General features: G+C 38.7%; 1 protein-coding gene across 3 annotated transcripts in view; it reads right to left on the bottom strand.

Moving 5' to 3' along the window:
• The window catches only part of KIAA0825 (KIAA0825 ortholog), a 523965-nt gene that overhangs the window by 273494 nt on the left and 234196 nt on the right, over nt 1-16275 (bottom strand). For all 3 annotated transcript variants that reach the window (XM_021008591.2, XM_021008594.2, XM_021008603.2), the window contains exons 15-16: nt 7555-7788; nt 1118-1526 (exon numbers count right to left, since the gene is read on the bottom strand). In XM_021008591.2, the coding sequence (XP_020864250.1) occupies nt 1118-1526; nt 7555-7788 (643 nt within the window). The remainder of the gene's footprint in view (nt 1-1117; nt 1527-7554; nt 7789-16275) is intronic.

Raw genomic sequence — 16275 nt, 5'->3', positions numbered from 1 at the left:
TTAATCATACATTGTTACCAACAATAACCAAAGGTAACCAGTAAACACAAAGTGTCTACAAGTTATTATTTTTATAAATGGAACACATAACATCAGAAATAACTTCCACAAATATTAATGTTAACCTTTTTCCAACTCACTTTCTATGGTTTCATACAGGTTAGTGCTAGGGACATGTATAAAATTCATCCAAGTATGCTTTAGAAGAGCATCAGTACAAATTGGGGGTGGGTGAAGGCAGTTTTGTTTTTTGTACTCAACAGGTTTATTCAGTAGTAAGATCTCCTGGGCACTCATCCTGCATGCTTATTATTGGCAGGAATGTCATAATCTATATGTTGCAAAGCATTTTTCAGAAGTGAGACTTCCTGTCACATAATTCTAAAATGGAAGGTTACTTTTAATTCAAGAGAACTCTTTTTACATATTTAAATACGCCAAGCCGCCTTAAAAATCCTCACAATGGTATAAACCATTTAGCTTTGGTAGCAAATCTACGGGAAAGTTGATTTTTTTCATGCAGAAAGACAGATTCATCTATTGCACTAGTCTGATATGCCCAGTCTCCCTCTAGGACTCTCATGTTACCAGATGAAAAGTATTTTTTCCTTTAAATTGGAAGCAGAGAAAGCAAGAAAAGGTCCTTTATATCCATTGTCTTGTTAATTCAATCTCCACATCACAATTTATTTGGTAAACTGTTATTGTTGGCACAATGGAAAAGATCAAAATTGAATTCTCTGATTCTAGTTATCTATTTGCACAACGGAAAAGATCAAAACTGAATTCTCTGATTCTCTGAATTCTCCCCAGTAATCTCCCAGTCTACCTTTTAAATCAGAAGTCTTAAGGTGATGACTAAACAAGCCTCTTGTTTCAGTGTATCAGCGGTATTTCAAATTTTAAGGCAAGGTCTTTCTATCAATCTAGTTTTTAAGGAATAGCTTATCTTTTCTTTGCTGAACAAAATTACCCAAGTGAAAAACTAAATTAGAAAAATTACTGTTCCTGCCCACGTGACCACAGTTTTTGTTTGTTTGTAAGCTCCCATTGTGAATGTGTTTGAATAAGCCCACTGAAAGAAAAACATCATTTGAAAATATCACATGCTGCTTACCATTCTGTGCTCAATTTTCTTGCTTTCAGCAACTGGCTTTCAATCCAGTTTGGTTTTTGCTGCTCAATTCTGTGTATAACCCGCTGGGTCACTTGATTAGGGCTACTTTTCTGCTTTCCCATAATGCTTTCTAAACACACACAAACTAAACCAAGTTTCTCTTTACTCCAACTGCCAAGCAAGGCACCCGTTAAAAATTCCAAGGTGTTTCCATCCTCAACTATCCGACATATAATTACAATCAGGTTCCAGACAAGCAGACCAGTTTTCTTCAATTCAACAAAGTTTTTTGACATTTTTCTCTCAGACAGAAAAAAGAAGTACTTAATTGGGGGAGGCAAACATGCAATCACGGTGGGTAACTCGCTGATTACAATAGACACCGCCTGAGCTGCAAACCTTGTGAAGCCTGGGGAAAAGAAAGGAAGCAAAGGCATGATTAACACTAACATTCTACTTCTATCACTGTGCTGTTTGGAGTATTGTATGGGGGGATGTCTAATTTTTGTGGAGAAAATTGTTGGGAAGATAAAGTGCTTGACATCTTCAGACAGTAGGTACTCTTACCTGGTCCTCTACTGTACTATACCATGTTTCATTCCAAGAATTTAGATTTAAGCAACTCCCATTTGTTCTTGAACAAAGAAAGGCATGAAAATTTGGAATTAAGGCTTTTGCTTTGAGCCACATTATTAAGGTCCCCAATGACTCCCAACAACAAATTCAATGATTTTCCTTAGTTTTCATTCTTACTGATTGATCTGTCTCAACATGCGGCAGTGTTGACCACCTTACTGGTCTCTAGATGCCTACAATACTATCCTATTCTGGATTACTTCCTATCCCTATAACTATTTTTCTTTGCCATTTCCTCTTCCTTGCAACACCCCGAACTCCACCCACAGATTTCCTTCTCATACTTACCCAGTTCTTAACCTTAAATTTCTCTCCCTAAAGTCATTTCCTTAAAGATCTCAGTCTTCATCACAAATGTAACCGTCACCTGAGCTGACGACTCCCAAAGTTTGGCCCAAATCCCTTTCCTAATCATCTTCAACTTCCTACTGAATACTTCTATTTGAATGACCTTAAAGATTCAACATATCTTAAAGTAAGTTCATGAACTTCCCCCCAAAACCAGCTACCCTAGGCCTTTTGACCCCTCCTTCCTTCTCTGCCCCACACCTCACCATCCAATCAATCAGCATGCCCTTCACTTGTCCTTTTGTAAATGTCCTTTCTTTTCCATTCATAACACTGCCACTCTAGTTCTGGCTCTCGTCTATTGCTAATATTATTACAATTTTTCTTAACCAGTCTCCTTTCTTCACTCTCTACCCCTTCCAATTCATTATAATCTAGGTTAATCTTCATAAACAACCCCTTCTATTATATCACTATCTGCCTCAAAATAATAATTGGCACCTGCAGTGTCCCCTACTTAGCCTTGAATTCAAAGTGCTTCACAATCAGCATTAACCTTCCTTTCCAATCTCATTTTCTAATTTCCCCTACATGAATTTTGTTTCAAATTGTCCACAGAATGCTCCTTGTTCTTTCCCCCACTGCGCTTCTGCCCACATTGCTCCCCCTACATGTAACATCATGTCCCCCCCTCTGAACCTAACTAAATCTTACTTATTTTTTCCAATTCAAGCCACTCTGTCATGAAAACTATCTAAGCCATTCCATGCCATAGAGGTCTGTCCTTCTGAACTCATTGACTTTATTCACTATAATCACTCATTTGCAATTCAACACATACTGACTTGTGACTAATCTTACATTCTTGCCTTGCAGTATTATCTACCTGCATGTGCATCTTAAGACTGTTTTATATCTTGCCATGCCTATGTCAGCACCTTGAATCTAAACTACATACTCAACAAATATTTGTTAATCTTGCTTGGTGAGCTCATCACCACTGATGGGTTCAATTATCATCTTTATGAAGATGATTTTCAAATTCATCTATTACCAGATCTAGTCTAATGACTTACAGTCATACATCACCCAGTTGCCTTTTGGACATCTTGAACTGTACATCCCATAAGCATCTCAAATTCAACATGCCTAAAACAGAGTTCATTATCTTTCCTCCAACCTTCACATCTCAATTGTGTATGTATATGTGTATCTCTCCTCTCCATTCACAATGCCACTATCCTGTTACGAGAAGTCATTAATTCTTACCTGGACTATTGCAATAGCCTTTGAATTGGTCTCTCTAGCTCAAGACTCTCCCCACTGCAATCTATCCTCCACTCTGCATGCCAAAATAATCTTCCTGAAGTGCAGCTCTGAGCATGCCATACCCTCTCCCCCATTCCCTAACCCTGATTCCCCTAATAAACTCAAGTCACTCTCTATTACTTTCAGGATCAAATAAACATTGTCAGTTTGGCATTTAAGCCCTTTACATATGATTATTTTCTATGTTTTCAGCCTTCTTAGAGTTTATTTCCCTCCATACTCTAAGAATCATCTACACTAGCCTCTTCGATCTTCTTTCTACAAAACACTCCAGTTCTGTCTCTTGCCTCTGTGCCTCTGCACTGGCCAATCCCCATGATTAGAATGCTCTATTTTACCACCTCTGTCTCTTGGCTTTCTTGAAGACCCAGCTCAAACCTCACCTTCTGCAAGAGGAGGCCTTTCCTGGTCCCACATTCCCTCAAGTGCCTAATCTCTGAGATTACCTTCTATCTACTCTGTCTCTCTCTCTCCATACACACACACACACACACACACACACACACACACACACACGTGTGTGTGTGTGTGTGTGTGTGTGTGTGTGTGTGTGTGTGTGTGTATGTCTTGTATGCATATAGTTATTTACATATCATTTCCCCCACTGGAATGTGAGCTCCTTGAGGGCAGAGACAGTCTTTCTGCCTTTCTTCATACCCCCTGTGCTTATTAGCACAGAGCCTGATGCATTAGTATGGAGGCAGCTACTCAGTGTAATGGATACAGTATTGGATCTAGAACTGGGAAGACTTGAATTCAAATCCAGACTCAGACATTTACCAGCTGTATAACTCTGGGCAAGTCACTCAAAGCGCTTTGCAAACTTTAAAGTGCAATACAAATTCTAGCCATTATAATTATTAACAAGTGCTGATTGACTTAATTGAATTTGTACGTGAAATCTGATTTAATTCAACAGCCATTAATTCGCTACTATCTGAAAAGCACTGGGCTGAGCACTGAGGATACAAACCAACATATAGCTGTCTTGAAGGAGATTATATTCTCCTGGAACAAATGGATTCAAAGCAATTAGATTTAGAAGAATAAAAAGGCATTATATAAACTCAAGATACTGATTTTGCTTTTATAATAGTAAACAAAATATACCAATATCAATAATAAAATACAGCAAAGAGATTTTGAGAGATATTTGTAACATTTAATTATCAAGTTTTTCCTCCATTCCAAAAGGTGCAAACCCCTCCAAGAGGGACACATTTTATGTGACATTTTATCACACATTCCACTCCTGAGGTAATCTATTCAAAAAGCATTAAGAACTGGAAGAATTCTTATGAATGTGTGAAATTTGGTTCCAAAATAGATGAAAAAAAATCTATTTAAGTAAGGGCTAGAAACTATAAGAAAGGTTACTTTATTAATTTATTGCTTTGTGACATCTTCTCTTTTTAAGTGTTTTTAACAGTTTTTTCTTGTTAGGTAACTGTTTACATATTTATGTAAGTTCCTTATGCCTTTTGGCAACTCCTCTGTCCCTAGGGCCTACCAAAATGTCTGAAAAAGGTGTTCAGTAAGTATTTCTTGACTTGATTTTTAAAATTTACTTAGCCATAGAATGGGAAATGAATTCAAATCTATGCACAGATTGTTATTGGAAAAATTGTTGAGCACCACCGCCTGGATACTGAAAAGTCTTCTGAAACCTAATGTAAATGTCAACTGGAACATTTTCAAGGCTAAAGCCATGGGTGCACTGTATTCAGTGAAGCTCTAAGGGATTAAAAATGGCACTTTCTTGATAGTCCAGGGTGGAGAACCCCCAAAGGGAAGAGAGACCCAACTTCCTTGGAAACATGACTTCAGACTATAGCTTGGGAGGTGTTGGAGGATTCCCTATAACAAGAGTCTGTGTTAATGGTATTTGACTACCAGCAGGTATGTGGTAGAAAGCATGATAGAGTTATGGGGAATTTATAGCTTGCTGTATGTTTACTGTGACTGACTAATTAGCTATATGCTACATTCTGGAACAGTGCAAGTTTCAAGGAAAAGTGTAGCCTTAGACAGAAAACCCTAACAATCCTCTTGACCATAATGCAGAATTCCCAACTCACTGGTCAAGTCAGTGGCTAATTCAGGGTTATAAGAATGTGTTAGTGGTCCTCTTACATAGAAGTCTTCACCTTTTGGACTAGGAAGATATAGCCTACAGTGATGGAAGAGACAAATAACTGCTGAAGTGTCTATCAAGATTAATTTCAGGCTGTTCTTTGATTTTGTTTTTCTAAAAGGTGATAGGGGCAGGAATGAATTCAGAACTGGATTGATAAAGTAGGAAGGAAGAACATGGAGAGTAATAAGAGTTTGAGAACCACTTATAAAATAGCATTGCACATGTGATTTAATGGGTCAAAATAACCATGACTTCAGGAAAAGTACAAGATATATAAAATGCCCCAAAGACAGAATGAAAGAAAGATAGCAACAACTTTCAGCAAGGTAGAATTTTAGTAAATTTAGAAAATTTGACAGTTTCTGATTTCAATTAAATGGCTTTACAAGATTCAAGGGCAATTTCATAGTCCTTGGATGGAATAAAAGCATTGATATAAAAGGTCACAGATGAAAAAACTTGATTTGTGTTTGTAACGTAAGGTCATAGTGAGAGAACTACCTACTATTCAAGATATACACAGAGAATAACTAAAGAAACATGTGTTGCCAGAGTATTTGATATCAGAAAACTAAGGGTAAATTAGATGAGAAAAATTTATTTGAATAATTAATATATAAGGAAAAGATTTTATTGTGAAATTTCAAAAGAAGATCCATGTATGTGGATATCTTCTAAAAAAGAGCAAAAGGAGGCAATGTGAAAAATCTAAAAAAGTAAAAACGAGTAAGGAAGGAATAATTTAGAATGAATAACTAGAAAGGAAAAGTTTGGAACTGATAATGAGACCAATGAAAATAATAATAGTTCACTTTTTTAAAAATAGCACTTTTAAGAATGAGGAAATGGAGGCTCAGAGAGGTTCAGGCACATAGACTCTAGAGTCACATAACAAGTATATACTTAAGAAAGGATTTGGAACAGAGTCTTTATAATTCCTGTCTAATATTCAAGCCACTGTACCATATTGCTTCATGTGCATTCAAATAAATGTATTCAGGAATATACCAAAATCAATGCTCATTAAACACATCTGAGGTAGTTAATGCTCGAAAAAGGCATAATATGTGTTGTTCTGAACGATTTGCATTAGGAGAGAATACTCTGTCAAAAGTATATGTGCAATGATTGGGTTATGTGCTGTTTTTTGTCCCTAAGACAGCTAGTACAGACTTGCAATGTGATTCAGAAAAAAATAAGGGAAAGAAAATATAAGCTAAATTTCAGATCAATCTTGGTAGTAAGGATTTTATGTTATACAATAGCCTCCTAAGGGAATTAGTTAGAATTGCATCTTGTGTTGTTTATTCGTTTCAGTCGTGTCTAACTCTTCCTGTTCCCATTTGGAGTTTTCTTGGCAAAGATACTGCAGTGGTTTGCCATTTTCTTCTCCAGCTCATTTTACAGATGAGGAAACTGAGGCAAACAGGGTGAAGTGTAGAGTTGCCCAAAGTCACACAGCTAGGAAGTATCTGAGGCCAGATCTGAACTCAGAAGATGAGTCCTCCTTACTCTGGCACTTTATCCACTGCTCCACCTAGACGCCCTAGAACTGCATAACATGTTGGTAAAACTAGGGTGGTTAAAAAAAAAAAAAAGATGACACGGCATACCGTAGGAAGAAATGCTAAACTGGCTGTCAGATGTAGAACGTGTTTCACGGCTATTGTCATTTCTAGTTTCTTTCATCATATGACTCATAGTAAAGAAAATGAAAGCACTTAAATATTTTGCTGTGTTTCAGAAATCTTATATTCATTTTAAGGTCATGCTCCTTAATGATTCTAATTCTTCATGATTTATAAAACTAAACACAATAGGAAATAATTTTCTTTGTCTGCTGCTGCTGTTTTTTTTTTCCTAATTTTTTTGGGGGATGAGGCAGTTGGGGTTAAGTGACTTGCCCTGGGTAACACAGTTAGTGAGCATCACATGTCTGAGGCCAAATATGAACCCAGGTTCTCCTAACTCTAGAGCCAGTGCTCTATCCACTGCACCGTCTAGCTGCCTCACGCTGTTGTTTTAATGTGAGGGGACACCTACTTACCTTTCCCCAATTCTTTTCTTTTCATTTCTTTTGGACTATAACTCCATTCCTTTGGAATTGTCTTAAGTAAACTTTCAGGAAAAGTTTGTTTGTGTGGGTATGCTCCATAGCTTCCTGTTGCTTCCCAAGAAGTCATCAATGAAGTTATTTGCTTTATGATGCTCTTGACCGCCTCAGTCAATGCCAGCTTCAAGCATTTAATGATCACTGGTTCAGACTCCATGTTACTTCTAGCTGCAAATCCAGAGGGAAAAAAACCATAGAGATGGAAGCGAATGTTGTAATCACTTGTACCTTTTTTGGGCAAGAACAACAGTAGAGAAGAGGAATTCACAACTTAAAATCATATAGCTGGGAGATCCAAAATAAGAGGTGGGGGAAAATGACTCGAATATCAAAGATCATACTACAAAAAACAAACAAACAAAAACAAACAAAAACTAGGAGCAGCAGATCACATTCCTTTTATAGCTTGTGTGTAGGGGATGTATTCTTAACCAAACAAGGGACAGATGAAATTACAAAGGATAAAACAAATAACTTCAATTATTTGAAAATGAAAAATTTCCATACAGAATGAATGTATTTAATATGAGAAGGAAAGTGGTTGATAAAAAAAAAAAAAGAACAACAAAAGCAAAAATTCTGTAGCAAATTTCTCTGATAAAGGTTTGATATCCAAGATACATAGACAATTAAAAGAAAAATAAAAGACCAAAAAGCATTCTTAAATAGAGAAGTGCCCAATAGATATGGACAAAAAAATTCACAAAAGAATTACAAATTATAAACAACCAAACTTCAAATCACTAATAATAGTAGAAATGCAATTCAAAACCAGCCTGAGGTTTCACCTCAAAACCAGAAAATTGGGAAAGATGACAAAGATATACAGTCAATGTTGGAGGGATTATGGAAAGACAGGCACATTGTCTGATCTCCAGACTTTGGAGGGCTGAGGAGGTGTGAGGTAAGGCCCCAAATCTGCCCATCATCAGGGTTTTATAACACATGGTATGTGTCTCATCTCTTGCCTCCAGCCTAATCTCCAACCTCTGTTGGGAAGACAAGTGACATCCTCCACTCAATGATGAACATTCTCACACCTGGTCATACCCTTCATATCCCAGTGACTCTGAACTCCTGTAGATGATTAGCCAAACTCCATCCTCCAACCCCCACCACCAGATTCTTCATTCTCATCTCCCTCAACATTCTCACCTCAAATTCTCAACCAAACTCCAACCAGCCCTTCCACTATACCTTCTGGAATGCCTCTTCCACAGGCAACACACTTCCCTTTATCTTAAATCTTTTCCTCTCCCACTCTATCTACTAGCTATTACTAAAAACTGGCTCCCCTCTGAGGACACAGGCTCTTTGGCCACCCAGTACATTTCCAGTACTAGCTTCACCCTCACTCATTCTCTTCAACAAATTGAGGCGGGGCAATGGAATACTCTTTGCTCATTACCACTCATCGCTACTTCCAGGTTCTCCTCCTACTTCTATCAATCTATTCCTTTGAAGTTCATGCTATTCATATCTACCACCCAAACAAAATCCTGGTAGCTGTTTGGAAGAGTAGAGGTGATAGAAGGGGCAATCTATTGGAAGAGATGGGATAAAATGGGATTTCTTGAACAAATAGAAGGGTTAGCCTTGGTAAGGAGTAAGGCTACACCATCATGTGAGACAAGAATTCCAAAATCCTCTAATCTGACAATAATCCATTGGCTTTTCATCTCTCCCTCTCCCTTCCCTTATAAAACCTTGCTCTTTATCCATACCATTACCTCTCAATTCTCTCTCAGTTAATCTCACCTGAATTAGCCATTCTTCCCACCTTGACCCCTTGGTGAACCAATTCAACCTTACTGTCCTTCACACTCGAATCCCTAGCCCACCTATCATATCACCAATATTGCCCAGGCAATCCTAGACCTTAGCTCACTCCCAGCACCCTCTGCCTTTGCTCCTACACACATGCTGCTGAATGAAGATGTTCTGATTGGGTCTACTACAAATTTATTTACAATCTCAACTAAGCCCTCACTGCTGCCCCTTAACAATTAACTATCCTACTCTCCTTAGCAACTCTTCCAAACCTTTTTATCCCTCAAATCTGCCATGGCTCCCCCTCCCCAAATTCTCTTAGCTAAGAATTCTGCTTCACATTTTACAGAAAACATTGAGGCCATTTTCTGTGAATTACCTGTTCTCCCCTCTTCCTCCTCTCCCACCACTCAGGTGCATTCTATCACTACTCTGTCTTCACCCCTGTCTCACATGATGACATGGCTGCACTGCTTACCAAAGCTAACCCTTCTACGTTCTCAAACAATGTCATTCCATCCCAACTACTCCAACAAACTGCCCCCTGCATCATCCCCACTCTTTCACATTTTCAAACTCTCCCTGTCTACTGGCTCATTCCCTACTGCCTACAAACATGCCCATGTCTTCACCACCTTGAAAAAACTCTCACTTGATCCTTCCATCCCTGCTAATTATCCTCATATATTTCTTCTGTTCTTTGTAGCTAAACACCAAAATGTCCTCTCTAATAGGTGCCTTCACTTTATTTCCTCTCACTGTCTTCTTAACTCTTTGTAATCCAGCTTCCAACCTTATCATTCCACTGAAACTGCACTCTTCAGTTACTAATGTTCTTTTAGTTGCCAAATCCAATGGCCTTTTCTCAATCCTCATTCTCCTTGACCTCTCTGCAGCATCTGATACTTTTGATCACTCTCCCTTCCTTCATATTTTCTTCTCCCTAGGTTTTTAGGATGCCACGCTCTTCTGATTCTCCTCCTACCTATCTGACCACTCCTTGTCTGTCTCCTTTGCTGGATCCTGCTCTAGATCATGCCCTCTAACTGTAGGTGTCCCTCAGAGTTCTGTCCTGGGCCCAGGTCTCTTGTCCCTCTTTACTACTTCATTTGGTGATCCTATCCATTACCATGGACTTAACGAACATGCTGATGATTTACAAATCTACCTATCTTACCCCAAACTCTCCACTGATGTCCAATCTTGAATCTCCAACTAGGTTTTAGATACTTCAAACTGAGTGTCCATTGACACCTTAAATTCAATTATGTCCAAAATAAAACTCATTATCTTTCCCTCTAACCTCCTCCCCACCTTCCCTCTTACTGTAGAGGGCAAGACCATTCTCCTAGTTGTCCAGCTCACAACCTAGGAGTCAGCCCAGATTCCTCACTCTCATTCCGCACATCCAATCTGTGGCCAAGATCTGTCAATTTCACCTTTGTAACATCTCTCGAATACACTCTCTTCTCTCCTCTGACACTGCCACCACTCTAGTGGTAAGGTAGGCCCTCATCACCCCACATCTGGACTATTGCAATAGCCTTCTGGTGGGTCAGCCTGCCTCAAGTCTCTTCCCACCACTCTAATCTATCCTCCATTCAGCCATTGAAGCATAGGTTTGCTTATATCACCCTCCTACTCAATAAACTCCAGTGGCTCCCTATTGCCTCCAGAAACATATAAAATGCTCCATTTGACATTCAAAGCCTTCATGACGTAGCCCCCTCCTTCCTGTCCAGCCTTTTTACACCTTACTCCCTTTGGTCCAGTGACACTGTCCTCCTGGATCTTCCATGAACAAAACACTCCATCTCTTGGTTCTGGGAATTTTTTTTGCTAGTTGTTCCCCATGCCTGGAATGCTCTCCCTCCTCTGCTCTTACTACTGCCTTCCCTGGCTTCCTTTAAGTCCTAACTAAAATCTTATCTTTTACTGGAAGCCTTCCTCAACCCCTCTTAATTCTAGCTCCTTCCCTCTGTTATTTATTTCCTATTTATCCGGCATATAGCTCATTTGTATATATGTGTTTGCATATTATCTCCCTCATTAGACTGTAAGCTCCTTGAAGGCAAGGAAGGTTTTTTGCCTCTTTTTGTATCCCCAGTGCTTAGCACAGTGCCTGGCACATAGCAGTACTTATTACATGTTTATTGATTAATTGATTAACGCATTGTTAGTGAAGCTATGAATTAGTATAACTATTCTGGAAAACAATTTGGAATTATGCAAATAAAATGGCTGAAATAGCCATACTCTTTGATCCAGAGATTACAATGAGTAATTATTAAGTATTATTATGCACTTACTATGTACAAAGAGGACATCTAGGTGGTGCAGTGGATAGAGCCTTGGGCCTGGAGACAGGAAGACTCATTTTTGTGATTCAAATCTCAGATACTGGGGCAACTAGGTGGCACAGTGGATAGAGCACTGACCTTAGATTCAGGAGGACCTGAGTTCAAATCCAGCCTCAGAAACATAACATTTACTGGCTGTGTGACCCTGGGTAAGTGACTTAACCCCACTGCCTAGTCAAAAAAGAAAAAAAAATAGAGAAAAAAATCTCAGATACTTATTAGCTGTGTCATTCTGGACAAGTCACTTAATCCTTTTTGCCTCAGTTCCTCATCTATAAAATGAACTGGAGAAGGAAACGGCAAACCACTGCAGCATCTTTGCCAAGAAAATCCCAAATGGGGTCATGGAAAGTTGGCTATGACTGAAACAACTGAACAATAAAATGTGCTAAGCACTGGAGATAAACATAGAAAAGACAGTCCCTGCTCTAAAGGCACTCACTTATTAATCAGAGAGACTGTACACATGTTATATTTTAACTGAAAGTCAAATGTAAAGGTTCCATGGTATTTTTACTGATAAAATCATATCAGATTCTGATGTTGAAATATTTGACTGTGTCAAAGACTTTGGTGGCAAGAACTCATTTTTCTGAGAGTAGAAGTAGCATGGCCAGGCTATGTCTCCACAGGGATTTCTTCTCAGGATACTGAGGGTACTGGGCTGGAAGCAGAGTTATATTCCAAAGGCTCTTGGGTTCAGGGTTGTGGGCTATGTGTATTAGGGTCTAAGGGGAGATGGTGATCAAGCTGATGGGAAAGGTTTTGACATGCTGTCTCTTAATGCTTCAACTAGGTTGGATTGCCTACCTTCTAATTGGTTGGCAGTTGGTAGAAATGGCTCGAGTAGCTTCCCCATGGAGTCCATTGAGAAAAAAAAAGAAATGTTCGCCAAAATATTTATAGCAGCACCTTTTGTGGTGGCAAAGAATTGGAAATAAAGTAGATGCCTATTGACTGGGAAATAGCCAGACAAATTGCTAATCAAACTAGGGTTGCATTTGAGAACAGAAGAGTAAGAAATCTTTCTCTTCAATTCTAAATAAAAAGACCTGAGGCTATGGGGAACACTGCATCAATTTTCTTACTGTATGAACTGTCAATGGTCATTTTCACTTGCCTATAATCTAGGTGAAATTCTTGCATTAAATGCATGTCCAGGACTGGTAGTCAGGAGATCTAGGTTTCTTTTCTGGTCCTGCCTCTGACTTGATGCATGACCTGCTCTTAGCCTCTCTGTACCTCCCCTTCATTGTATAATAAAAGGATTGGACTAGAGGATACCTACAGATACTTTCCAGATCTATCCTGAGTCATCTGGTTACTCTCAAAGATAGAGGATGCTCTGTAAAACTTCTTTTACATGCTAGGGATCTTTTTTTTTTTCTTTTTAAAAATGAAATTATGGTATTAGAAAGGTGAATATAATTGGATACTTTTTTATTTTTCACCTAATGACAAATATGTGCTGCCAAGGCACCTGCATACCATCTTTTTGTGGTTCTCATACTGTGCTGGAGATTGTCAAGTGGCTCAGCTTTCTTCTTCCATGACAACCCTTTCTCGTCACAAGGCAATGACTAATGAGATTTTTGAAAACAGATGATTTTGATGATAATGGGAAAGACTTCTAGGCTTTAGCTGTACATCTGCTCAGGACCATAAATACAAGTTACTAAGAAAAATAAGAAATACACTGGCTTTTCAACAGATGGCTAATATATACAAAAATGGCACCGTTCAAAGTGCTGATGTCTTGGTTAAAATAATTATTTACCAAATTTGACAATAGTGTGATCAATTAATTTGTTATTGTAGAGGATATGTTTCTGTAAAAGTGTAAGAGATTGGGTTGAATGCATAACTCAACCCAAAATGTACCCTAGAAATTTTTTTTGGAGGGGACACAAATCTGAGAGGAACAGTTAACTCTGTGGCAGAGTCAGGATCCAAAAAAAGTCATGGCAACCCAAGCAACTGGGCTGCATCTAAGAAAATGAATTTTAATTGGGATAAATGTTGTCACATTTAAATTCAAGAAATCAATTTCACAGGGGCAAGATGGGGGAAGCAGGGCTATATAGCAACACAACTGAAAAAATATGAAGGTTTTAATGGACTGCAAGTTCAACATGAATCAAAGAGTGGGTGAAGGGGGAATAAAAGCTATTGATTGAAGTATGTGAAAGGCTTTCTTGTGAAAGATTAGGTTTGTTTCTTTGGCCCCAGAGGGCAAAAGTAGAGGCAATGGGTGAAAGCTGCAAAGAGGCAGGATGAAATATTTCCTAACAATTTGAGCTATCTTCTCCTCTCTGGAGGTCTTCAAACAAAGACAAGATGACTTGTTGGGTGTATCACTGAGGAGAGTCTACTGTGTGCACTGGGCTAGATGGCTACTAAAGCCTCTTCTAATGTAGAAATTCTCTAATTCTGTTAAATCCCTTTAACTTTTACTTGATTTCTTGTGTGGGGAACTTGGGATCTGGATCAGCAACTTCTCTGTAACTTATAGTCTAAGGGAGTTGCCTGGGGCACTGAGAGATTAAGTGATTTGCCCAGAATCTGGCGTATGTGTCCACTTGAACCCTGCTCTTCCTGACTCTAAGATCAGTCCTATATCTGCGATGTCACCCTGACTTGCATGTGGCTGGCCTTCTTCTCTTAAAAGAGGCGAGTTATACTGCAGAAAGTGAGCAACTTGCAAACACTTAAAACTGTATTATTTCTCAGATGTTTATTAAAATATTTAGTAGTTCTTTTAAAAAAAGTCTGAGGCAAGTCGCATGAGTGTACAGCATACCCAAAGAATAGTTTCATTGACAATTCTATGGCATATGCAGTTATGTTATTCTAGGTATGTTTTTAAGAGAGGATAGATTTTTAGTTGCAGAGCATCTTATGTACCTCAATGCACTGATATAGTGCTAGAAACTTTCCTATCCAAAATAACATAAAAATGCACATTGATTTAAAATATTTTTTCAACAATTATGACTCTGGTAATAAGAATACATTAAAAGGAAAAAGAAGGGGGAAAAGTGTGTGTGTAGGAACAAATAACAACAATTCAAATACATAATACTGAATAATTCATTAAATAGACCACACTAAGACACCAAGTGGGCTGTGATCCATTTCAGGGGGAAGGAAGGTCAGAAGGATGAAATCACATCTTTGAAGTATTGAAGTTAAGGCTCTATGGGTTCCCACAAATGTCTGGGACTCTTTACCACTTCCCAGGTTCCATACACTATTTGGGGTCATCAAGTGTTCCGACCACAGCCTGAGCGCCTAGCAATACAATACCCTCCTTTTCAGCTCCTTTGCATGTGCTGACTTTCCTCAATACATTGTGAGCTCCTTGAAGGTAGGCACTCGTGCCTTTCTTTGCACCCCCACCACTTAGAACAGTATTTGGCATATAGTAAGCCCTTAATAATATTTATTGACTCTGACTCTATGCTTCTTTTTTTAAACAAAAGTTACTCGAAGCCAAAAACAATAAAGCATTTAAGACAGAATTGTAAGGTAACCTCTCCAGTGCCTCCAGAAGGAGTGACACTCAAAGCCTCCTCTAATTTCTCTGCTTCCTCACCACAGCAAAAGGACACTATCCTTTCAGACTCACATCCTTGGTAGTAAAACTTTGGTTCCAATGCCATCTGCCTCGTGAGTTTCTTTTCCTCCCATCTCAAGCAGGCAGCCTAGTAATGTTAGTGCCTTGGAGTTGGCTTCTGCTATAGCTCTGGCCAGGTCTTCCTACCCAGCCTTCTCCTGTGTACTCCATGGATCTCTAGGCCTAGCTCTGAGCTCAGTTCTGATTCTCTCTGTGTTATTCCTCTCTCTCCACCCAACTGCTCTTTTCCAGTTTTATACTGACTGGACTTTTAGGGTGGTCTTACTTTACCCCTCTGCCCTTCTAGGTCAGGCTACCTGCTTCTCCTTCTTTCTTGGCCACCATTTCTGTTTCATGCGGCTGCTCTCATACTCCTGGTCCACAAACATGTGATGCTATCTGATGTATAATCACAGGGCAAAGGGTTGTATTTTATCTAATGACTAGCATCTCCTCCTAGAGCAAAACAGGGGCTACCTGAAGCTGTGGTGAAGAACAATCATTAAAATGCTGTGGCAAACTCTGACCATATCAGACTATATGACCATTTTACCTCTCTGCATTTTTTTTTATATTCTCACTCATCCTCTGGTGGTATCTGTTAAGTTTATAATAGTAATTTCAAGAAGTCTATTTCATTATGGATTGTCAAAGGAGATGCAGTGTTCTTCATTTAAATTTTTAAAAATTATCTCAAGGTAAAAAATAAAGAATATTCAACCGGGAAGGCAAGAGACCTTTGTTCTACTACTATCTACTGTGGACTATATGGGTGATCATATATAAACCATTTAATTTTTCTGGGCAGAGAAAATAAAAGTAGGCATGACAGTACTAAAAGTCTCAGAGAATTATGAGATGGAACATTTTAATATGACATTTTGTAAACATATGTTTTAAAGCACCCCA

Source organism: Phascolarctos cinereus, unplaced genomic scaffold (assembly GCF_003287225.1).
Source record: "Phascolarctos cinereus isolate Bilbo 61053 unplaced genomic scaffold, phaCin_HiC Scaffold_4;HRSCAF=312, whole genome shotgun sequence".
Classification (NCBI taxonomy): domain Eukaryota; kingdom Metazoa; phylum Chordata; class Mammalia; order Diprotodontia; family Phascolarctidae; genus Phascolarctos; species Phascolarctos cinereus.
The sequence above is the reverse complement of the archived record's forward strand: the minus strand, read 5'-3'. Positions and strand labels throughout refer to the sequence as shown.